Source organism: Rhea americana, unplaced genomic scaffold (assembly GCF_003343005.1).
Source record: "Rhea americana isolate MKP2758 unplaced genomic scaffold, rheAme1 scaffold_73, whole genome shotgun sequence".
NCBI classification, from domain to species: Eukaryota; Metazoa; Chordata; class Aves; order Rheiformes; family Rheidae; genus Rhea; species Rhea americana.
Genome location: NW_028186901.1, coordinates 3,621,713 through 3,647,085, shown reverse-complemented (window position 1 = coordinate 3,647,085; position 25,373 = coordinate 3,621,713). Strand labels below are relative to the sequence as shown.

Here is a 25,373-nt window from a genome sequence, read left to right as displayed (position 1 = left end):
TGTATTTTTCTTGCTTCTTCAGTTTGCTTAGGTCTTTGTGCCTGCTTTTGTTTTGTGCCTAATGGGTGAGGAGAATAAATTGTTGCCACAGGAGTTCCATGTTATTACCGGAACAGCAGGAYGATGTGAAACAAGCCATGCCAGGGAGCAATTTTTCCTTTCAAAAAGACCGAAAGCTCATCAGTAGATACATTGGCTGTGCCTGTATAAGAAATCAGCTTTTCTGTCTTAGTTACAATATGGCATTTGACTTATACCTTGAAGAAGTCAAACACTGCTTGCAAAATTATAAGCAAGATGTATCCTTGTATAGGACAGTCCTGGCATCTCTCAGGAGCTGCTCAGATCTTTCAAGATCTATCAATCTAAGCTAAATATCTCATGACTGCACTTTTGGACTTTGGTCTTTATCCTCATAGCTCTTTTCTGAAGAAATAAAAATCATCGTCCTTTTTTACAGGCAGACACGCAGGCTGTGGGTCTGAGAATGGAACTTCATTTCATTAACCTCACTGGATGTGAATTATCTTCAGTTAAACTGCCTCCAATTTACTCTGAAACCTAGATRTCTTGATAATGGATATGGATGAAGTCTTCAGTGTATGTTGAGTGAAGATCAGCTCCATAAAAAGTTAGATATTAATTTGCATTGTTAGAGAAGAATTGTTTTCACTGAAGTTTCTTACCCATTAGCTGAAAAAGAACAAAGCAAAAAGAACATGACAATTTCACTGTGTTTAATCCAAGGAGCATTGCATTCTGCCCAATGTCCTAATTTAGCCTAATATTTTCCCAGATAATGCTGTCTAACATACAGTAGAACTACTACCARACTCTAGGGTCAGTTACTATCACCTTGCATTCCCTTACTTCATTAGTTTCCTTGCATATACCTTATCTTTTTCCTCTTCCTGTCGTCTCATCTTAAACCCATTCTTCTCTAACTGCTATGTGAATTAAAGCCCCGTCTCCAGATTGGAACAGCATTCAGGGGAGTGGAGACCTGCATGCCATCCTCTTCATGTATTATAGATCTACCTCTTTAGATATAAGATCATAGGGTGAAATTAGGAATATTATATGTGTCCCTGCTGAGAATATCCCAAAACATGTTATTTCTACAATTTCTGCTATTTCTTTCTCACTTCAGGGAGGGAGTTACTACACCTGGTAACTCTGTTATTTTGGCRTCTAGTTGATATTATCTCCATGTCCCACTTTCAAGCAGGGCATGAAAACTGCCTCAAACTGAACTTCAGGATATATTTCTTCAAGACGACACTTCCTCTGTTCCAAGTCATTTTTTGGTGGCAAGTTGTAATGATTATGAAAGAGAAGATGTACCAGGCACAACTTCCATGGCTTTGTCAAAAAGCCATGCCATGCACTAAGTGTAGGGGTATGGGATACACCTCATATCTGTTGATGTTATGGTAGTCCGAAGAGAAACTACCCTCATCTAACTTAAGCTATCCAAAATGTGGACTTTTATATCTAAACTGATCATTTAGATTGTTTTTATGATTGCTAAAAAAAAAGAGGTATTTCGATGGCATAGTTTCTCTCAGTTTAACATAAATGTTTTAAATAATTCAGACACCTTTCTAGGCTTGTTTCTTTTCATTGACTATGAAGGAAGTTGAGGCAATTAAATAAGATATGGGCAACTATATTGTAAATACCTGTAAATATTTAGTGAGATGTATCCTGTATGCTAGCGTCAAGGTAGGAACATCGCTTAGTGCAGGATAGCTACATTGCATAGGAAGACACCTTTGGCACATTTTGTGAGCTGTGCCTGGTTGAGGTGGCACATATTCCCACTATTCCAGCTAAGGCTGTCTCCACAAATCCCCAGCAGATCACTGAGAGTGATGTTCTGTTGSACGTCTGTAGATGCCATTCCAGTGACTATTCTTGTGCACTTAATTCTGCCTAGCCAGCTCACTTGTACTGGAAACATTAGTGCAAATGAAAGGGAAAAAGAATGGTAGGATCTCCTTTTTACTGGAACAAAACTTTAAGTGATAGGGACATGACAACTCAGTCCTTTTCTGTCAGAGTCATACTAGATTTTAATCCTGTGGGCAGTAAAAAATCAATGCAACTATAACAACTGGTTTACATTCATATTGGCGATGATTTATGTAGTCCCCAAGGATCACGTCCTTCAGRTGAACACAGAGCTAAATTTCAGTGGCAAGAATAAGTCCATAATTGATTAAATGCTACAAAACTCTAAAAGAAGCCACCACACAGCATGCTTGCTTCTTTTTTTCTTTCTTCTTCTTCTTTTTTTTTAATTTATTTTTTTTTATTTTTCGTTAAGATTGTATATCTGGTGATGAATAAGGCACAAAGGAAGGGAGAGAAAGTACCTATGTTGGGAAATTTTTACGTAAGCAAACCTGTTATATGGAAGTCATCATGAGAGAACATATATGCAAGCCAGAATACCATTTGCAGTCATCTGTCAGAGCAATGGCAYGTCTGACTCCATAGCCTCCTGCTTTACCTCTGCAAGGCTGCACAAGCCTCGCTGGGGAAGATGGCAAGTCAGCAATCCCCACGTAAGCTGACAAGAGCTTGTTGGAGTCCCTGGTGAGCCCCTGCTTGCAGCTGCAGTCATTACCTCTTCACTAGTGGGTTGTTGTCTTTTTTTTTCCCTGCTGTTTACTAAAAGGTAATTACTGAGCTATTAATTCTTTCTCTTCACCATTTATGATACCATTTGTGATAAAAGGTGAAAATCGGTTTCATTCTTGCTTGCATACCAATGAGGAGGGGGAAAAAAGTGTTTTATGGGGCACGATAAACTAAATCAGTTGGGGTTTTTAGAGATAGTTAATGATGAAGATTGCTTCAGTGCATGCACTTAAGAGAAAATTACTAAGGTGCTTATCCCTAAGGAAGAAGCCATTAGCATTAATATGAAAGAAAAAGACAGTTCTCTGAGTTAGGGATGTAGCTCTGAGGCATTTATGCTGGCGTTGTGGAGAACTGATATGGTGATTTCATCCATATTTTGGGGTGAATGGAAAGTCAATATCAACTCCCAAGGATGGACTGTGTATTTTCATTACTGGATATGACAAGCTGTTTACCATCTTTAGAGAAGCAGGATTAATAAAGCTCTGCTCATAGCACAGGTGTAGCAAACGGGCAAATACATTATCACCTGAGGGCAGGAGGGCAATTAGAGTGGAAACATCAATGAAGAGAAGCTATTTCTAAAGAGATGGTCAAAGTACCAGAGCAGGTTACTTAGTATGTCTTTAGTGGGAAAGAAGGGTTGTTCTGTGATGTTATTTTTCAAAGAAGTTCTGTGTTATTTTATTAGAAAGTTTTTCTGAATTGTTYTTCTTTATTTATTTGCTTTTCCTTTACTTATTTTTTTCTACCAGGCTGATGTGGTTCAATCTTACTTTATGACCCAGCTGAGATGTTTAGTTTCTGGGACTGACAGAGTATTAGTGAAAGCAGAGCAATGTGCAAATGCAGAACAGCAACTGTGGAACAGTGTGCTCTGTTACTAGCCAGTGGGGCTGTGCAATAGGAATCCCTCAGTGTTCGGAGTGTGACGATACATCTCCACCTGCCTTTCATAAGACCTGATCCTGAAGTGTCTGTGAATGGRAGCAATGCTAGATATGATGGGAAGAAGTATCATAACTGGAAAGTGAAGAGGAACCTGAACGTTTAAGCCCTCATTTAGAAAAGGGCATGAATTCACAGGTGATGGAAAGAGATTTCTCACAATGGTTTTAAGAAACTAGTATCAAATTAAGATCATAGACTCTGGTGGCTTTTAGACAGAGTGAAAATTTGCACTTACTGAATCGAAATCTCAGACCGTCTACATAAAGATAAGGCTAATGCCCACATGAATGAGCCTGGTATAGTAACTTAGATTAAGAAATAAAGACTTTTTTTAAAAAAATAATTCATTCTTTATATTCACAACTTCAAAGGCTTATACAGTYTCTCCAGCACTCTGAGATTAAAGATTTATTAACTACTATGGAGGAATCTATGTCTTTCCAGGCAAAGACATTAGTCTTCAGAAATAAACATGAACTGAGGTCTAGTGTAATACCAGCTCCTGTCTGATATTGAAGTCCTTTTACTAGAGGGATCAGATTGATGCTGAAGAAGGTAAGTGTGGGAGAATAGGAGAGGGAAATTTATGATTTTTTCAGCCTAAATTTTGCAAAATTAGGGAAATAAAACTATGTTTGCATTGCATGTTCAATCTGAGTCTTAGCATGCTTTTTAACTTGCTGACTATTCATTCAGTTGATGCACTTAGTTTGGAGTGTCTTCTTCCTTGTAGGCCAGGTCTTGAGGTGCTAAAGAGTCCCTTTCATTTGGTCTACCTGGATGAGCTTATCTTTTCAGTTTGCAGAGTGTGCTTGCACACAGAAAACTCTGGAAAGTAGCAGCTAAGAAGTTACTACTATTTATCACAAAACCGAAAATCCTACCTACATCTTCCAGCTCAGATTGCCTGTCATAAATATTCTCCTTCTTCCTGTCCGGTTCCCTCTACAGATTAATCAAGTAGTTTAAACAAATGGAGAAGTGGCCAAATAAATAGGCACTGAGTTCAGCAGGGTTGCTGTCGGTTGCCCTCCAAATTATGGATTAATTTCAATATCTGTCTCAGTTTTTTATTTGTTGTACATTCCTAGAGTTATGGAGAGGCTACTGATTTTGTACAATGTGGAATTCATAATATTGCCTTGGAAGGCTGTCAGATTAAGTTCAGAAAGACATTAGTCTGCTTGGAACATGAACTGCATCTTGCATGTTATATTTGTACTGTTCCCATCTTCTGTGATGTGCATTTTGTCCCCAGTACAAATTCAAAGAAGAAAAGGAAAATTGCTGTTTTGTAACGTGATTCCTTCCTGTAATTATAAGGCACTGAATGATCATTAATCAGGGGAGTGATTATAATAATAATAATATACTTCTACTACAGACTCATAGGCTAATTCTCATTTATCCCACTAGATATAAATATATATATAGATATAAAAGTCTCACTAATCCCACTTTGAGCTGTTTCTAGATCATTAGTAGAGCAGGCGAAAGGGATCCTGAGAAGAGTTTTGATGCACAACCAGAAGAGTGTAGAGACTTAGTGCAAGGAAGAATCAACCTCTACCTTCCAGTGTTTTAGTCAGAGCCCTGACATTTTCTTCAGTCTGTCTGAGCTGTCTGCATCTCCCCTCCTTCCCCTCAGTGATGTGGCAGATGGTTTTGGCTGTCACAGGTGGTCTAGTACCACCTGCTGCAAACTTCTTTCTGTACCTTTTGTTGTACAGTCCCTTTTGTCTGTGCTGTTTGCAAAGGATGTCATCATCCTTCCTTTGAGGAAGAGGAGGGAAGGAGGAAAAGTGAAGTGTTAGGATGCTCATATGATTCATTTTTTTGTTTGTTTGTTTTCTGTTCTGTCATTATTGGTAACCTATAGCTGGTGTAAGGTAGGGTTGTGCAGGCAAAGATAGCAGAATTGAAACTTTGATATCTATTTGTTAGCTCCTAATGTACCTTATCCCATGCTGAGGAATAGCATCTCCTGCTGATATGTGCCATGATGGGAAAAATCATCCACTGCATTTAGGTGCTAGGTGTTTTTTTCTTCCTGATCTTAAGAATTCCACTGGAAACACAACAGCCTTACAAAAGCAAATGAAAACTTTAAAATGAACAGGAAGATAAATCTTATTATCTAAATGCATAKAGGATATGACTAAGTGGGGGCTGTGGCCCATATTGCAGGCCTCAAAGTGTGGGATAGGCATTTAGTCTGTGCTAATTAAGTACAGCTGAGGTAGAGAGGGAGCTAAGAGGGAAAGTCATCCCTGATGTCTTAAAGACCTCTCTCAGGATGGAATGAGTCACCCTCTGCAGCTGGTCATCTCTGTTGACTGCAGAGAGAAATTTGGAGACTGATGCAGAGTAGGTGACACCTTTTCAGTGGCAGAAGTCAGATTAAAAAAGTCCCATCCTTCGTGCCTTTATTACAGTGAGGGGTATTAGGAGCTGAATGGTGGAGACTCTAAAATGTAATATCCATGCAAATTCCTTCTGGAAGCTTTCTTATTCTGAATATGACTGCTATACTTTTCTTGCTACTTGATTTTACAAAGAAACTTTAAAAAACTTCTAAAGGCTGCTTGATTTTGCACACAAAAAGATGACTGAAAAAGTAGTAAAATAGCAAATAAATATCACAACACTTCTCAATCATTGTTGTAAACTTTCCTTAGATAAATGTTTCAGAAAATAAAAGAAAAGCAGAGTTTATTAACAAACTGTGACAGATGAATGATATGTAGTTGCAGTGAAATTAGCTGTGATATTTATTAACAGAGAATTTATTCACACAGAGATAAGAAAGGGTTGCACTTTGGCTTTAGAAAAGCATTTGCTGCTAAAAATTATTTTTTGAGCATATTGGCAAGATCTTTTCTGAGACTGGAGAAATTTTCAACTTGTAAACAAGTTTCTGAATAAAAACAGTATATCAGTATGTTTTGCCCTACTTCTTTTATGATGTATGGCTTATACTTTTGATTCTCTCACTTTTTTGAAGGATTTATTCTTCCACGCTAAGTTTCCTGTGTCCTTTTGGTTCATTTTATCCTTGTTTGTTCGTTGTCATAGACGAACAATATCCTGTCTGTTTCCGAGAACATCCCCTGGTGTTCACTAGAAATGTTTAAAAAAAAAAAAAAAGAAGAAAAAAAAAACTCTTCATAATAAGAATGACCCCTGTGGTAATCAGGGAGACAGCTTTGATTAAGAACATCTGTTAGCAGATTCCCGGTTCTAAAGTCAAGCAGAACATAAGACAAGAAGACACAGAAAGCGGCATTTCTCAAACTGTGAGGCTGGCCTCCCTGGGGAGGCTCTGACCTCTTCCAGAGCTACCAGCCAAGACTGTAAAAAAAAGCACAGGCATCGAAACGTGTGGAGTGCGTGTGCAGTTTGAAAAACATGACACCTTTGCTTCTGAGCTGCTGCATCTTTAAATTTCTAAACACTACGCTTCTGAGAAGTGCAGAGCAAGCGCTGCGCCGCGTTTCTGCCCCAAGTCTACCGCCACACACGGAAAAGAGAAACACGCTGTGACCCGCTGTACGTTGCCTGTGTCCTTTTTATTATTATTTCTTCTCTTTCCCTCTTCTTCTCTTATCCTTTAGCTGCTGACAAGGCTGCCTGTTGCCTGACGTGTAAGATGGGATAGGGGAGGGTTGGCTTCAGTTGTTAGTTCTGCTGGTGTGAAATGGTGATGTGGAAGAAGTTACTTCAAAACTACTGCTATTCTGAGCTGGGCAAAAGTTTTTCTATTTATAGGAAAACAAAATGAACTTAAAAGCTAAGTAAAAATATATATCTTGCTTTTTATGAAAAGCAGGATAAAAGAGAGAAATCACAGAATAGCTATTTTCTTCCTCACTGAATTGTTCTCCCAAATCTAAGATCAGAAAAGAGCATTGACAGGAGGTCAGTTCGGCTGAACAAACAGGGACARGCCCCCAAAGAGGAATATAGAAATATTTCTTAGGCATGAACAGATGGGATTAGGAAGGCCAAAGCATTGCTGGCATTGAAACTTTTGAGAAATGTGAAAGGCAACCAAGTGGGTTTCCAAAGGAACCCTAGTAACTAAAGAAGAGCARGGAAAATGTGGGTCTACTGCTGAAAGGAGTAGGTGGCCTAGTGATAGAAAGGACTAACATGCACAAGAACTTTTTTAGCTCARCCTTTACTGGTAATTCTTGACACTAGATCTCCCACATCTTCATTCCCTGCAGGAAAATTTGAAGAAGAGATATACTACCCTTGGGCAGGGGTGGGAGTCGTTTGGGAAAAAATTGATTAAGCTGAGTGAATACAATTTGATGTAGGTGGATGGAATACACCTGAGCATGTTGAGGGAGCTGCTTGATGTTATTGTGAGGCCACTATCTCTGAAAGATCGGATGAGATGGCTGGAAAAAGGCAAATGACACATCCATGGAATGAAGTAATCACAGGGAAATTTTCTTGCTAACTTTCTTTAACACATTGACTTACATATTGTCATATGAGCATTAGTATCAGCTTTTTCTGCAGTCAATTATATCAGAAAAAGAAAGGAAAAAAGATATACTGCCTTCTTTCAACTTAGAAAAAAGTTTTATTCTGTTTTGATCAAAATTTGCTTCTAGTTCTGAAGTACWGCAGTAGGAAGACAATTAGACAATTTTGTTTCAAAAGATTTCTTATCACATTTTTCAGTTAAGTCTTAGTCATAATACACAGGAGAATATTATAGACTGATGTCAAACTGCAAAGTGTTACAAGCATGACAAATCTTCACTTTAATTCTTAGAATTGATTTTGTTTTGAGGAGGTGTGATTTCCTCCTGTCTRTTCCCTTTGGCTTTTATTGACATGGGAATGTTTCATTTTTTTCTCCTATTAGTAACAAATGGGATCTTGTACCATTCCTGAATAATTAACAAAAAAAGCCACAGTAATAGCAGGAAAAATSAAAGATATTAGTGTGCCCCCTGCACTCTAATTGCACATAGCTGCTTATTTYATAAGAAAACTATATTAAGAAAATACTGAAGGGCTTCCAGAACCTTTGATTTYATCTCCATCTACCTCTGAATTTCTACAAAATCCAGGTGAACATGGATTTATGTTTTGGTTCTGCTTACTGTAGAGATACTTRCAAGCTGTGAAATCTGGAAAAAGACAAACTAAAAATTGATCAAAGAGRTTTAGTTACATCTTAGTCTTCTGTTTTGTATGTATAATATACATATATTATTGCAAGGGTTATATTGTRTTAATTGAGAATCATATTTATTCTTTTTCTAAATGTATATGATTATGTTGAGGTTTTTGGTAAATAAAAAAAGGAACATTTTGGAAATCTAAGAAAGGGCTCAAGATGGACCCAAAGCTTTTAGTAATTGTTCAGTGTTCCTATTTTTATGTTTCCTCTAGTTCTCTTATATTTAACATTSAATCTTGAAGCTATCATGACAAGAGGAAAAAACTATTAGGTGAAAATCATGATGAAAAAATAAGAAAGAAAATTTGAGTTAACAACAAAATATACATGTGGGTGTAGCCAGTCCACTTTGGATGTAATAATTAGTGAATGCAAAAATGGATCACTGCAAGCATGACACTAAAGCATTTTGGCTGTTTAATTTCAACTAGAATTGTTAAATTCAACTAGAATTCAACAACATGTCATAATAAAAAATTGTAGAAGTAAATTGATTCGTATCTATGCAGTCATAATTCTGCCCACRTGTAAACCAGAACACCTACGTAGGTGACTCCAGATCAAGAATGTCAGTGGCTAGAAGTGAAGCGCTTTGTSCCTTTGGAATGATTCACAGCGCATAGAAGTAGGAACCTAGAATCCTTTGGCAGTATAGCAAAGCCATTAAGCTCCTGGGGAGTGATCCTGTGAGTCCCTGCATGGTGCAGCAAGTGATTTAGAGTTAGTGCTTAAACAGATTGTGTCTGAATTCCTTCTTTGTTTGTCCTTTAGGGCTATAAATGAATGGCTGAAGTGAAGAGCACTTCCTAGAGGTGGATCATCTCACTGAGCAGGGTTCATCTTTTGTAAAAGGCTGAGAAGGATAATAACACAGTTTTATAATAGTTGACTTATGAAAGCCCTAACCCAGGAAGAGGGAACATCTGGGCTGGGATTTAAGTTCCAGACCAAAATATCCACTTTTAAGTGTCTACATGGGAGCTACAGGCTTGATTTAGTTGTCTAAATGCTCAGCTCACCCTCAAGTACATAACTATTTTTCATCAGTAGAAAAAATTGCAGTCTGTTAATTGTATTGACTAGTTTTCCATTAAATATAATGGGGTCTTAGATACCAGCTTACAACTGTGCATAGGCAGCTAAATCAATAAGCCTTAATCTGCAAGCTTAACTCCAGGTGAAGTTTCCATTGTTTTTCCAGCCTGAGGGGATCCTGGCCTTGTTCAACTTCTGCAAAAGAGGCGAGCGTCCTTCTAGTCAGGATACAAAGTAGTTCTAGGTAACGGATGCAAACAGAAAATAAAACCAGGGAATAGCTGGAGAGACCTTTGTTACAGCAGGAAAGCCTAGGATCTAGGGGTAATTAAGTAAGAGAGAGTATGTCTCTGTGCTTAGTCATTAACACTTTCTGRTTGGGAGGCCTTGGATCTGGTCTCTTGACTTGCTATTCCTTTGTTTAATCCAGTGGCTATCTAATGTAAATGACAGGCAAAGATCTGAGAACAAAGTCCACCTCTCCATTCATTTTCTTCCCCTAACCAACAAACTGTATCATCCCTCTTCTCTGATGTGTTCTGCATTTCTCCCTATGACTGCCTCAATTCTTACACATCTAGTTTCAGCAGGATGAGGTAGAGCACTAACCTAACCCACACTGTCATGTAGCTTGGTAGTTAATAAACTCTCTTGGGATGCCGGTRGTGTCAGCTTAGACATTTTGAAATTCTGAGTAAGTCTCAAAGCAGAATCTTACCCTTAAATTGCCTATTAGTCTGCTATTTTGGAGCTTAGTGTGTGGACTTTTTCTCATAGCAGGTGAAATATTTTGAATGATATATAAGAAAGCCCTTGGGTAAAAGATACATCATGAATAAATGATAATGGTCAACACGGAGTCTACTCGCAGCAAGTATTATCAATCAACATGAGTGACTATTGAGAGAGATTTAAGATTGAGACTTTTAAAAGAGCATGAGTGATCCATTTCCTTTCAACTTTCAGTAAGAGTTGAGGATATGTGTATATATATATATATTTATATTTATATATACACACACTATATATAAACAAACTTTTAAAAAAATGCTAGGCTAAATTTTCAACAGATGAAAAATTTCAGGATTTTATATTGTATGYTGCTGCTCATAGGAATGGTCCAAAGTTGATATGTGTATTCCTTGCTTTATCAGACYTTCCTGTATCTTAATATCTCTGGAGAACTGATTCTGTCAGGAGAATTCTGATTCTGACCGACTGTTGCCATGGCATTGGGTTATTCTGGGCTATGATCAAGAAGAGAAAACAAACTTGAAAAAGAAACTGGCTTTAAARCATTCTCAAGCCACAATATCTGAGACTAGTTTTTTAAAAAGTAAAACTTGATTTTCTAGAATGTGGCATTCTTTAAATACTTTTTTAAAAAATMTAATGTTAATCAAAAATGTTGCTATGAAAACAAATGCATACACAAATAAATAAAAATACAGGAGTAGAATTTTGGGGGTAATTCTCACTTTATTCAAAATTGTTCATTTTAATGGTATTATCCCAGGCTGAACCRAAAACCCCAGCTTCTTTGGAAACATTTAAAAGAACAGACCTTTTTTTGTAGATTACGTTCCTATTTTTCTAGGCACTATTCCAAAGCTAGTGGGAGTCAGTGAATGTCTTTTTGAAATTACTGGGCTTTTGAATCAAGGGCATAATAAGGAGTTKGTACCTGTCTCCTATCCCTAGACAGCAATATAACTCTTCTTTTATACTTATTAGTATCTATTGCTTTGGAAGTCATCTGTGTGTACCAGTGCTGTAAAAGGCTCAAGAAATACAAAACACAGTTTGCTCTATGCAGAAACCAGTGCAAGAAGTTGCTATTCTTAGAAGACAGAGTTCCTCTGAGGGGAAAAAGGAGAAAATGCCCTAAGGGAAATCCTAGTGGTGTATTGTCCAGGATGATGAGCCCCAAGAATGCATGAGTGTCAAGAAGCAATATTTAAAACATTAAAAGAAGCAATGTGAAATTTTGGGGGGAATGAGGATAGTTTTCAGTAAGTCCACTATTTGCAATTGGATAATTTTGTCTGCTAAATTGCTGTGCGTGTTCTTATTCCACAGGCAGAATTCACAGCCATGAGGGACCAATATATGCGAGGCGGAGAAGGCTTCATTATCTGCTATTCCATCACAGACCGCCAATCTTTTCAAGAAGCTGCTGAGTTGAAGGAACTAATTTATCGTGTCCGGCACACCTATGACATCCCCTTGGTGCTGGTGGGAAACAAAATAGATCTTGAAGAGTTCAGACAAGTAAGTAACTTCTCTGCTGTTTTGGGTTCATTTTTCTTTGGCTACCTCAGGGATTTCTGTAGCGTGTGTTGTGCAGTACTGTTGAGAATTAATAGCATGAAATGAGGTTTAATCAAAGAGCAACACACTAGGATAGGTAATAAATAAGGCTGTAGCAGTACATTTCATTCAGATAATATAGATCTTAAAGTAGTCTTTGCCTATCATCCAAGCATGTTCTTGCTTTTGTAAATGAATCCAGCTATTTTCTTTGGATGTTATTTATCTATTAAGTGTAGAAATAGATTCAGCCAGGATCTTTATGATTAAAAAAAACATGTTTTCTTTGGAAGTTCCTTTAAAGACAGATTTTTTTCCATAAATGTACAATGTTCAGTTAAATTTTTATCAARCCAGRCTGAAACCAATTCTYGTTTAAGATAAATAAATACATAAARGTTTATCTTTACCTGAGAAGCCAGTGACTGTGTTGTTAGAATATTCATATAAGAAGGGTACACGCAAGATTTAAATTCACTTTGATTTGTCTACAAGACTCCAGCTGCTACCACCCATATAGCAGTAGATTTCATTGGCTATGAGGGCATTGACTGTGGCTCTTAGAGTTTGGAGTAAACTTTTCCCACCTTTCCCATTGCTTCTTCTCCCCTTCCTTCATRTGTGTGTGTATGTATGTGTGCAAGACAGTGAATGAGCGAGAGATCRTCTTAGAAGTCACTTGGTTGTGAGCTAATGCAAGATGGAAAATCTCCTTAATCTTAAGCAGAAACTTTGAACAGGGAGAAAAAAGATTTTTTACATGGAAGTCTAAGAGGCACTTTATACACACGAAAGTTGCTTTCAGATGACTGACTTACCTTCTGTTCAGACATATGTAACAGCTTAAAAAGTGGTATTTTTCAGTTCATTAGCATCTGTGCTCACATGATCTTATCTCTCTTTTACCACTTATCCTGTCACTCATCTCTCCCTTTATTTGTCTTTTCTTTTGCCATAAGAAAATCCAAGGCAGTGTTAAGCCTGAAATCAGTTTTGAAGATCTGATGAAGTACATTTAAAGAATTTCACATCTGTTTCCAGACCATTGACTTTCTCCCTAATTCAAATTGCGACAAAACCTTAATGGTGGCAATCCTATTGAAGCTTAACACTTAGCTGGCGATCTTAAAAAAACAAGGTCACGTGCAACGTTCAGCACAATATGAGTAGCTCCTGAGATACCTTATATACCAGATGGGGAAGGGATGTGGATTCATTTGTTCTGCTGAGTGAATGGAACATTGCACCTGATATCAAGAGGAACTGAGTATGATTGTTCTATCTGCTCTAATCTGTAGATCAGGTTTCCAGAAACACTGTATTTATATTCACTAAGTGATATGAAGGCTCTGTTCCAGTTATCTTTGGCAGTACCATTTTCTGATCTTGTGTTTTATTAGGCATTTATATTTTAATCACTATCAATGCAGACAGTAGGCAAAATACACAAATCCCAGACATAATCATCTCTCATTAGTTAGTCTTCTGGATTCAAAACCTTTAAAGTTTTGGGACTGAATTAAGTTTGGACATCTAAATCTGTTTACTCCAGGAGACTCAAAATTTAGATCTGAGTATTTCAGTGATTGCTTATGCCTGTACAGGGCCAAGAAAAATCTCATATTGAGCCCCTTCTGCTGTAAGTGCTGTGAAAAATAGGACTCCTCAGTTAAGCTTTGAAGTTTTGGAGCCATCTGTTAAAATAATACATCATTGACTTGGGAAAAGCAACAGCTATAACAGCAGTAATTTTGTATATCTCAAAATAAGAAAGACTTTACTCATTATCAATTACCTATCTCATAAAGAGTCATTCAAATATTTTACCGGTATGCTTCAGGGAATAGTTGAAACAAAAGTGCATGCCTGATTTAAATGTTTTACATATGTGGTCTTGTCTAGTATCCCAAACAGGAAAACTGACATGCATGAATGTCTGAATTGAATATTACAGATGACCCTCAAGAGGAAAAGGCATAGGGAATCTTTTGGTAATGATAGTAGAAATGAAATCTTTGAGATGTGGCAGATGCAGATAAAACTATTATACAGTGTTGTCACTAAAGATCCTGCCTAATATATGTATAAAGGCAATCCYAACTCAAGGTCCTAATTAGTTTAAAATCCTTTAATGAGCTGGGAACTAGGTCATCAGAACCTTTTCTTCCATAGCCATTCTGCAACTATCAACAAACACTGCCAATGTTAGAACATTTTTCTCAAATGATTTGCCATCCAGAGTTTGAGCTATGAAACAGCCTTACATCAAAGACAAGTAAGACAGTACAATTCAGATCTGCTGATCTGAATAAAGCATTTGAATATGACTGTGTCTGCATAAGCAAGAAATGTGAACCAGTAAGAGTCAAGCTGTAGAGTAAAATGGTTTGTTCTGAGGACTTGGTGTCTGTATTTCAGAAGTATTTATTTTTTTTTTCTCACTTGGAGTAGCTCTACTCCGGGACCATTAACTGCCTGCTCTGCTGGTGCTGAAGTGCACGAGATAAGCTCCTGGAGCATTTCTTCCACTTAACTTTCATCCAAAGTGCAGGTCGCAATCTCACAGACTACTCCACAACTCAAAGCAAAGCACAGTAAGTGGAGATGATTAGGAGATTTTCTTCCAAGCGCCCCTCTGACCCAAGCAGAAATGCTAGTGTGTGGGCAGTCATGTCTGTACCCAGGTTTAAGCACACACTAATGTTTTGCCATGGCTGGGACCTGAATGACCCCTGTGTGTTTAATAAACAGTGAGATAAGTTGTACCTGCTGGGTTAAGCAATACTGAAGTAACCTGGTGAACTGGGGGAAGGGAAAGGGAAAGAAAGCTTTTCAAGGTCACGTACTGTAGTCATGGCTTGATTAATAGTGCTCTGATAGGAATGGAAGACAGCTGACTCGGGGGTGACAGACAGCAATGAGTTGACAACGCACAGCATCAACATGTCAATGTACAGCTCAAACACGCAGTRAGGTACACAAATATATCCAATTAAAACTACTGAGAAATAGTAGGTAAGCAGAATGTAATTAACCAAACTGGAATTCAGCCAGGGCACCAGGACTAATATTATTGCTTTATTTAAAGACATTTTTTTCCAATAAAATTCATTAAAGCTACTGTAATATTATTCATAGTATTTGGAAACGTAACATTAGGTTCAATATTCTCTGACATCATTTCCATTTAGTGACAATTCCACAACAATCAGAGAGACAGTAGGAGCTTGGTCAGACAAAGCTCTTGTTTGAAATGCAACTCCCTGCACAATACAATTAATGATGTATGTCRCTTGCCTCAAATCTATCAACAGGACTGCAAAAAAAAGCTAATCTGCAAGTAAAATTTTGTGTAAAGAGAAACTCTACTAAAAACCCAAAATGATAAGCTTATTTTTTAAAATAATGTTGTTATTTTCTGATGGATTCAGARAAATTATTGTTGTCTTTAAGTATTSCTGTCATTTTTGTCTGTCTTAAGAAATGGCTTTTTTTGTACTCCTTCCTAAAATGTTTTTTATRTATATCACCTAAAGAATAAACACTTTCCATTTTCTCTGAAACAGTGCAGAAACTAGGGGGGGGGAAAAAGATTCAGTAGTCATTTTCCTGACGTGTCTGTCCWGTGTGGTTGCAAGCTTCCCTCCGCCCTGCTTTTCTTGCCACCCGTTTGTACTGTGGCTGCATCCAGCCCTTTCTGACCTTGTTCCATTTTGGATAGTAAATGCGCATGAGTTGCTAAGGCATTCAGCTGTGTTCAGTCCTTGTGTTTTAGTCCTTGCTCTAAGGACCTTTTAAGTATTTCATGTATTTTATCCCATAGCTGTTTGATGTAAAAAATAGAGCGCTAAGTGCCTGATTAGATACCAATCTAATTTCAGTGCCTTCTTACATTAAAGTCATTAGATTGGTACAGAGAGGCTCTATGTGTGTTTTAAGTGTCATTAAAGTATAAGAAACATTTAGGACCAGCTTACAAAGTGCAATAGATACTTCCATTTCAGCTAAGTTTTGTCACTTTAACTCAGATGAGAATCTGGTTCCTAATGAGGTTTAAAAGCTATATAATGGATAAATATTTAGTTTATGTAGTTAGAACATACTAATCTTTTAAAAAATATGATAAATATTTTAACTCATGCCCTGCTAAATCTAAATTTCTATTTTTAGTTGAAAAAAAATTAAATAAAAACATGCAGCACTGTTGAAGGATTGTTTGAAAAAAATTATCCAAGAAGCCTTTGTCTACTAACCATTGCAATATATTGCGTTCAGCAATTCAGTGGGGAACTACATAAGCTTTTTCAAACAACGTACTGTAGTTCTGAACTAGACAGAAGAAATACTTTCTAGCAGCTTTTTCAAATTTTTCATGTGGACATTAGAACCCCTTTGGAAATTCTACCTATATAGAAATTGCATAGTCGTTTTGAAACAGTTTTTCCTGCAGACTTTTCTTGGATCCCCAAAGGAATATCCTGTGGGCTCACTGGAGTCCAGAGATAACAGGTTGATATCCATCTAGTCTAAGGTTATGAGGGCAGCTCACGCTTCACTCAGCTCTTGGCCTCTCTGGGAAGGCTGTCATCAAAATTSTTAGTTTTGCCAGTACAGTCTTGGTCCTGAAGAGAAGTAGACGCTTGTTTACCATTCAACACCTCAGTTGTCAAGCTGAGCAGGACCAATGCTTCTGAAAGCATTTCGTTCCTTCTCCTTCCCCCCTCCCTCCTTCAGTAGGAACTTATGAAGTCTTTTTTTAAAAAAACACAGAATAATGTCTTATTTAGAGTGCTAGTTAATTATAGGGATTTCATTATATTCATAGGCTAGGTTTTATTAAGATATAATTTTCAAATCAGAATTGCAGTGACTAAATACGTTCTCATGATCTGAACCAGCTGCCTGTAGACCATTCTCACTTAGGTAAGGTTTTACTGTGGAATTTGTTCAAAATGGGCTGACTGGTTCTCAGATACTGTCAGTGTCAAATTTTAGACTTCTCATTTTGACAGTTACTCGACTTTCCATGCTGGCTTCTAAAACCTTGAAATATTTGTTGAGTCTGAGACAGCTAATGTTCCTTTTTTCACTTGTTTTGTTTTTGTTTTTTATACAAATAACCRTTCAGTATATTTCAAACATTGCCAGTCTATACCTTCTGGTGCCTGGCTGAGACACTGAAAATATTTATAGAATATTATATTATGTTTTAGTTTATTTTCATTTTCTAGGAAAAAGACTATGAAACACTGTTTACTAAACTTTCTTTAACCATATGATTGCAGTATTCTGAACTTCTTACCTTAGCATCAGGATGAATTCTTTCACTTTCAGGATAAAAACTGCTCTCAGATTTGTAAGCCTTCTTCACGTTTACGAATCCATTTTTTTTTAAAGACGTTTGAGTGGAAGAGTGTGTCTACTAAGGACTCTTGATTTTCATTTGTCAGGCCAGTGCGCTACACAGTGTGAAAGCTTTCGTTGTTTCCTCACAACTTTCTAACTGCAAGTCAAGGGATATGCATTTTCTGTTATTTACTGACAAAGAGTAGTCTACCTTTGAGTTTCCTTTAGTCATGTAGAAGTGATGAGACCAAATGGGTTGGCCAGATTCTCTGTTTAGTCAATGGAGAAAGACAGGAACTATCACTTATCTTAGACATATATCATAAAATRATATGAATATGCCCCTGAAGATGCCTTTCTCTCTGTTGACTGTAGAAGAATACAGTGGCAACTAGCTTCTTTGCCTTTATATAGCAATATTTAGGTGAGAGGAAGCCTAACAAAATTGTTTATGAGTATGCTTTAAGAATTTTAACTTACTAATTTGTTTTGTTGTTATTATTGCTGCTATTTACAGACTAGACTTAAAACACATTCAACTTGCCTTTGATTTTTTAATTGAATAAAATCAAATTAATAATAAGTTTGATTAGTTGGCGATCGCTTCCAAAGATCACTGAGCTGTGATCTTACCATATTTCAACCGCATGCAGGTAGAGTTATGCTAAATTACAATGACTATAATAAGCCTAGCAGCATCTTTAATAGAAAAAAGCCAGAGAGGAATATGGCAGAATAAAGCAAATTCTTCAAAGCTCTTTGTGTGATTTATAAATATTGGGTTGAATTTTTGGATGAATTCATTCCTCCATCTTGATGTCACCTTGACTGTTCATTTTCGGTGGATGTTCATACAGTGCCATTTGCTGGGMTGAATGCATGCTGAAAATGAATTGCATTTGAAAGGAGCTGCCGTCATCAGTAACATTCATTTGCCTACATATTGACTTTCCCATATGACATAACATCATATTCTTCCTTTGCACTTCAAGTTCTGAATAATGTAAGCCATTCTTGCTATTTTGATGGAATTATGACAGTTGTCTGAATATTTAGAATTAAAACCACTGAAGTTATCATGATGTTTTATTATCTTAAAAAACTGTCAAACCTTTGATAATCACTTTGCTACATTACCAAAAATATATATCTGGATTCTGTCATGTTCCTCTGCACCTCTAATTTCTATTTATTTTTAATTGATTTTTATTATGTCGACATTTCTTTCATACTCTTTGCCATCCTGAGAAATCTTCCTTATATCATTTAAATAAAATCTTTCAGGATTAATTCATTACTCAAAATTGTGTATGCTTTTCTATGACAAAACAATTGTAGAAATCAGTTTGGCCGTTGTAATTTCTTACAAGAAAGTTCTATTGTTATTAACTTTCTTTTCTCTAGTAAATATTCGCTTATACATAGTTTACCTCTTTGTCATTACAATGCTTTTATATTTCAGGAAGAAATACATGATTATATTACCCAGCGTGCAGTGAATGCAATCAGACACACAGACAGTTGTAATGAAACTGTTCGCTCTTTTCTGGGTTTGTAATTATGTTGACTTCTAGTGGAACATCCAGTACACCCTGTAATCCTTTCAACACCTAGGAGATGACATTTGAAGGCACTAAGACGTGGATAATAAGCTGCTCTATAAAAGAAGAAATAGCAGAGAAGCAATAGCTGAGCTGCAGGGGAAAAAAAAGAAAAACATTATAGCAGGAAGGCTGAGTAGTATGAGTGGTAGGACTGGAGAGCCAGAGATAAAAACAGACAACTGACTGGTTGTAACCAAAGCAGGAGTGCACTTCTAGTGAGAGATCTGTGCTAGGGATGGTGCTGCAAGGTCRGATATTGTCTGGGGATATTAGACAGCAACATGCTTTTTCTTTTATTTTAAAAGTTTCCTAGTACTTCCTACTGCTTTTACTTAACTATCCCCCTCAGAAATTTTGTCCTCCCCATGTACCAAATCCTTTCTTTTTGTGGCTATGTTTTGGCTCCTGTGCAGGGACCTTTTGGAGGAGAGGTGTGAAACTGCAGAGATAGCTGCTTATCACTTGTCTTCTTCACCTAGATTGCCCTTTGAGGTGAAATTTGGAGTCTTGGACTTGTCTATTAGATCTGTAAAAATGGAGGTTAACTGTTCTGAAGACTTCAATGTGCTTTTCATTTTTCRTTCATTTCAACTCTTCTAAARGAATCTTTYTTCCTAAATGAAGTACGCAAGTGCAATYAGAAAACTACCCACACAAGCCTAATGTAAGCCTGGTGTAGGACTTGTTCATAAGTAAGTTCAGGATGCTTTTGGATTCCTCAGYGCTCGCGGAGGGAATCCCACTGGTTATACAGTGACCACACAAAGAGGAACAGCTTGCAAGTAAATGCACAATGGTATCGTTTTTCTGATGGCTGGTTAAAAGCCTGTACAGATTCCTGTGCTGGAAAGCAAAATTTGTGAGGAAGTTAATTATCCATAGCTCATTTTTCACCAGGAGAGAAAGAGGGAAGGAAGGAGCTGGCTATGACTCATGCTCTGGTTTCTATCCTGCTCTGGGGATAGTGCTTCATGAATCTGATTGCAAAATTGCATTTTATTCTATTTCAGTTCATTTGCTGTGGACTTGATTATCCTGTCTGTGAATCTTCCTCTTGCACATTGTGCACAGGCCGGGCATCAGCCTGATCTTGATGCTGAAAGGGAAGAGGCATGAACATACCACATCAGGCAGGACTAATTGGTGGACAGTTTTGCCTTTCCACCATCCATGCCTGAAGCAATATGACCTCCCATCTCTCAAGATTTATCCTCTCATTTTCTCMACAGAGACACATATATGTGAAATAGAATGGCATGCACTGGGAATGTGTCTTTTTAATACACATGCTGCTATTTTTACATGAATGAAATCAAGATTTCAGTCTAACTCTTATATATTATTCATTACAGTTCCAGTTCTGGAAACTATTTTAGCTTACACTTTACTAGAGTGGGACTAATGCATGTTCTTTAAGTTAATCTGTATTTGAGCAAAGATGCTGTCCTGAAGCTGAGACAGTAATGAACAAATTGGTAAAAATGAAAGTCCCTTGGCAAAGCAGCAGATTCATATAAGGGGCAACATTTACTGCATGCATTGTTTATTTTTTAAAAAAAGTAATTTTCTGATAACAAGGATAGTTTCCTGTGTGTTTTTCAGTAGAACTCAAATTACTTAAGAGAAGAAATTTTGCCAGAATTTAATTACAGCTCATCATGGTGTCACAAATAATAGGAGCATGACCTGGCATTTAAAGAAAAGAGGAGTAATCAGTTTAATGATCTAATTTTTTAAAAGAYTTGTTTGTATTCTTGTCTTATTGACTTGCTTTTTTTTCAGAAAAAAATGGTAAGTTAGAGACACTTGTTTTTAACCAGATCTAACAGCTTGGCTAAGAATAACTGCATGTTAACTTCACACACTGTGATGTTAAGTTGCGCAGTCATGACAAGCAAATAAAAAAAACAATCCCCAAACAATCCCCTTTCTCAAAAAAAAAAAAATCTGGAGAAGAAAAGGAAATAGAAAATATCTGTGTCTATCTAATCTATTTCTATCTGTTCCATGTCATATCAGAAGCCTCCAATCTCTCAGTCATACAGTATCTAAATTTTACAGTACAGAATCTGTGTGTACTATTAGCTTCTAAATCTCTGTCTAAATAGTTTGATATGACATAGCTAATTCAAAAAGATCTAGAAAATTGCCTATGATGAAGTGACATTAAAAACATGTTACTACAGTTGCAACTCAAGATGTCAAATGTCTATAAAATGTCAGAATTTAGGTTTCTGTGTTAAAGTCATTAACCGCAACAAGCATGCAGTACATATTGATCAGAAGCCCAGACCCAGTCTGATAGGTAGGATATCTAACATTTTGTTTATCTGATATTAATTACCAGGACATCTATTTAGAGCGCAGCACAAGTTTTGTGTCCTGAAAACGGAATAGGATGCAGTGTGAGAAAAAGTAGTTACTGTGGCATGATTTATTTTAATATACRTTGTCAGAGAACGAATGAACCCACTCAGATGAAACGTTTCATTCCTCACGTGCCCAGGGGAGGACTGAGGTGGCATGAATGTGCAGCCAACATGATTTTTGAGTTCAACACTACTTTGGCAAGGCTTGTAATATTGTTTTCCGTAGTATCCTTGTTGCCAAATCAGGAAGGTATGGGCTGGAAGGGTTGACTACAAGATGAGTTGAAAATTAGTGGGAGCAGCAGGGTCACTGAGTACCAGTCAGCAATTCAGTATCCAGCTGGCAGCAGGTTGTGAATGATGTTTCTCAGAGGTCAGTATAGGGGCTGACAATGTTTAGTATTTTGATTAAATGGATGATGAAACAGCATGTATCCCCGTCAAATTCCTGTTATTTCATAGACAAGAAAGGATTGGGATTCTTTGCATCATTACTGGATTTATTTCGTCTATTGCTCAGGGTATAGTCTGTCTYTCTGTTTCCATCTCTTTCTCATTTTTATCACATACTACAATCCAAAAGATTAATAAGAAGAAAAATAATGTGCCYTGTCMATTTTTTCAATTGTCTGCTACTACCACTGTCRGAAATGTGGAGGTTTCTATAGGCACTCGTGTGGATTTGTATGTGAGTTTTAACATTATARTCTAGCATCAACAATGTGCTCGATATAGGATATGTGCCAGCACCACAGGGCACCCTTTGGGTGTTCCTGTCACATATAGTTAGTCAGTGAAATTTTGAATTTGTTTTACATCCCCTTTGAGGTAGTGGGAAAGACRGTGTCTTTACATTTAATGATGCTTGTCATTACTTAAAACATGGGACAATTCTATTCCTTTTCTAGCTATGACTCATACATTTTTTTTCATTATTATTAAAATGTAACATTTGCCCTTTTTTCTACTCGCTTATGCAGCCCACGATTTCCTGGAATTTTTAAGTTTCAGGAGTGAATAAAATATGAGCTTTTTCCTCTGAAATCTGAATAATATTATCCCAGACATTCTGAGTCCTAGCCCACTAAAACTACTGATCAAATCTAAAATCTTCCAATCATTGTACGTTATTGATTATGTCAAACTATATAAGAGATTTGTCACAGAAATCCTGATCTATCTCCCATTGAAGTCAAACACAAGACTTAATCAGGCTGAGAGGTATGGCCAGATTCCCAGAATTATCTGGGCATTAATAAATTAATAAACTCCATACTGATTCAGGAATGTGGGATTCAGGTGGTGGCCTTGATTTCTCCGCTCTCCTTATTAGCATCTCATATGAAGGAGAGTGTGCAGATTTTATGTATTCCATAAAAAATGTCAAATATGTTAGTGGTGGAAGGGTTTTCAAGTAGTTGTGTGCTTGCTGGAGTCAGAAGTGAAGGTGAAAGAGCAGGAATTTGGAAGAGGAGTTAGAGGAGATGATCTGTACATTCCTTGGGGTGAAACACATATTGAATATTCAGCAGACTCAGTGGCATCTGACTGTTGATTTGGGCTACATAACTGTTTAGCTACTTTATCCACTGAAGAAGAGATGCTAATGGGGAGGTTATATTCCCTTTGAATCCAATTTTCCCTTCCTCCTGAAGTGAATTTGGTGATTTYGCTGACGATTGCCTATGCCTGCAAGGTGATTGGAGGTGCAAGTTGTCCCTTTCTGCATTCTGATATTCCTAAAAACAGGGTGGGGAGAGGACTTGAACATAATTTAGATCTGAGAGTCTACAATTGTGAGAATCCTTGAGATCTATCAGAAGAAAAGGGAATGGGAAAGTTCTAAAGATCATAGATGGGTCAACAACACTTTGTGGTCAGTGAGAAACCTGGAAGTCCAGGCAGGATACAGTGGTGTCAAACATCTGAGACGTCAGGTCAGACACAGTGGTGGATGCAAAGAAAATCTTTCTTGAGCCCCTAAATAGTGGCTATATAAGACTTTAGAATTATGTAATACTACCATCATTCTGAATTTTGATGCAAAGAGCATTTTACTAACACATCTGATGTGTTCCCTCTTGTTARGGTTTTGCACATCATTTGATAAATAGCCTTTGAGGATGTAGAAGCAAAAGRTGGGGAGGGCTCATGGGCCTCAATTAATAATTTACTGCTTTTTCTATCTCAAAGCATGTGTTTCAGTCTTTTCTRTTTTATTAGCAGGGAAACAATATCAGAGAATTGTATGTAAGGTTTATTCCTTAATGAAAGATCTCCATGCAACATGTTCATAAATGTAGTGAAGTCAGCTGGATTCTGTCCTTTGACCTCGGTGGCATCTGGAGTATGAARCCGTGTTTAGACAGGACAGTGATAGAAGTGCCATTATATTTGATTCTAAAAATCTTTCTTGGCAGTCTTAGCAGTGGGGTGGGGGTGGAAATTAACACTTACAAGAAATGAATTTCCATGTATGCCAATATTCTTTATAGCGGAGGCACAATTAGAACAGTTGGAGAAGCTTACACTGTCTATACCACTGTTACATGGACACAAAGTGTGTTTCATTCTCCACAGATGTCAACCTAACACCATTCATGCCATTTAAATAGAAACATAGCACAGCAATATATATATATATTTTTTGTCCTGATTGCCTGAMATTATCAATATGGAGTGTCCATAAAAGAAAAAATGATTGCTTTTTATGGAGCACATGTGAAATGGCTACGAGGGAAAGAGAAGATAATTAATAAAAATTTTCATAAGAAAAGGTAGAGGATAATTCTGATAGGTATTTTTTATTCTCCTTGYACACTTAAATTAAAGGCTTAATAGTATGCCAAAGTTATACAGCGGTATAGAAGTCTTCTTTATTTATTAATTAGCAAGTTCTTAATCTTGTGAATAGAGTGTCTGCTTTTCTCCTGAAGTGTGTTTCATTAAAGTAGAATAGGATTAGAATGACTGTTTTCCTTCAAAAAGCAAAAAGAAAAGCACTAGAAAGCTTCATAGTGTTGAAATCTCTGGCAGAAAATAGTTGCATAAAGATGCTGATATTAAGAGAAAATTAACACATAGTAATAATAAAAATATATATAATACATTAACTAGTAAGCTGTTACTAAGAAACTCCTCAATGCCATTGTTCATTAAAATGGATAAGCCTTCTGCTTTTTCGCTCTATGGCTTTATTTGTCTAAATGATGATTGAAAATAGATTGATAATTTAGGACATCTTCATTTTTCTGTATTGATGAGAATATCAACCGCAACTATATCATGTCTTCCTTTTTCTGAGTATGATTCTCATTGAAATTCTTTCTGAGATCTGAATAAAGTCAATAACGTTCTGCCTTTACCTGCTTCCATATCTGTGGTTTTATCTTGATGACTAATATAGCACAATGAATAGATTTTGTGATATTTGTATTCTGAGCAACCACAAAAAAGACAGAAAATGATGAGGTGATTTTGAGTGATAGATATGTGGATACCTAAAATTGAGAAATGGGACTATGACATTAAATATAGCTTATCATTTATATCACAATAAGAGTGATGCTTACCRAAGGTTTTCAGTCTGAACACTTCCCAGAATTTGGAATTGGGACTTCAGTTTTTGGAATTTCTTTAATAGTTCTACTTTCAGAACKAGGATATCTTACAAAAATACTAGAAATGAGATGTTTAGAACATGCTGAAARTGTAAATGGCAGCAAAATCATCAGGAACAGATGGTAGTCACCAAAGAGTTCTAAAAGTATTTGAGTATAAAACTATTGAACCATTAACTGTGGTTAAAATGGCATTAGTACCAGAGGAATGGAAAATAGTGAGTATGATGCTAATTTTTAGAGCATGCTTCACAACAGTCCAGGGAACTACCGACCAGTAAATCTG

The 25,373-nt window shown here is 36.9% G+C and overlaps 1 protein-coding gene across 2 annotated transcripts in view; it reads left to right on the top strand.

Moving 5' to 3' along the window:
- Positions 1-25,373, top strand: part of RIT2 (Ras like without CAAX 2) — a 214,063-nt gene that overhangs the window by 119,505 nt on the left and 69,185 nt on the right. For both annotated transcript variants that reach the window (XM_085321927.1, XM_085321926.1), the window contains exon 4: positions 11,918-12,109. In XM_085321927.1, the coding sequence (XP_085178053.1) occupies positions 11,918-12,109 (192 nt within the window). The remainder of the gene's footprint in view (positions 1-11,917; positions 12,110-25,373) is intronic.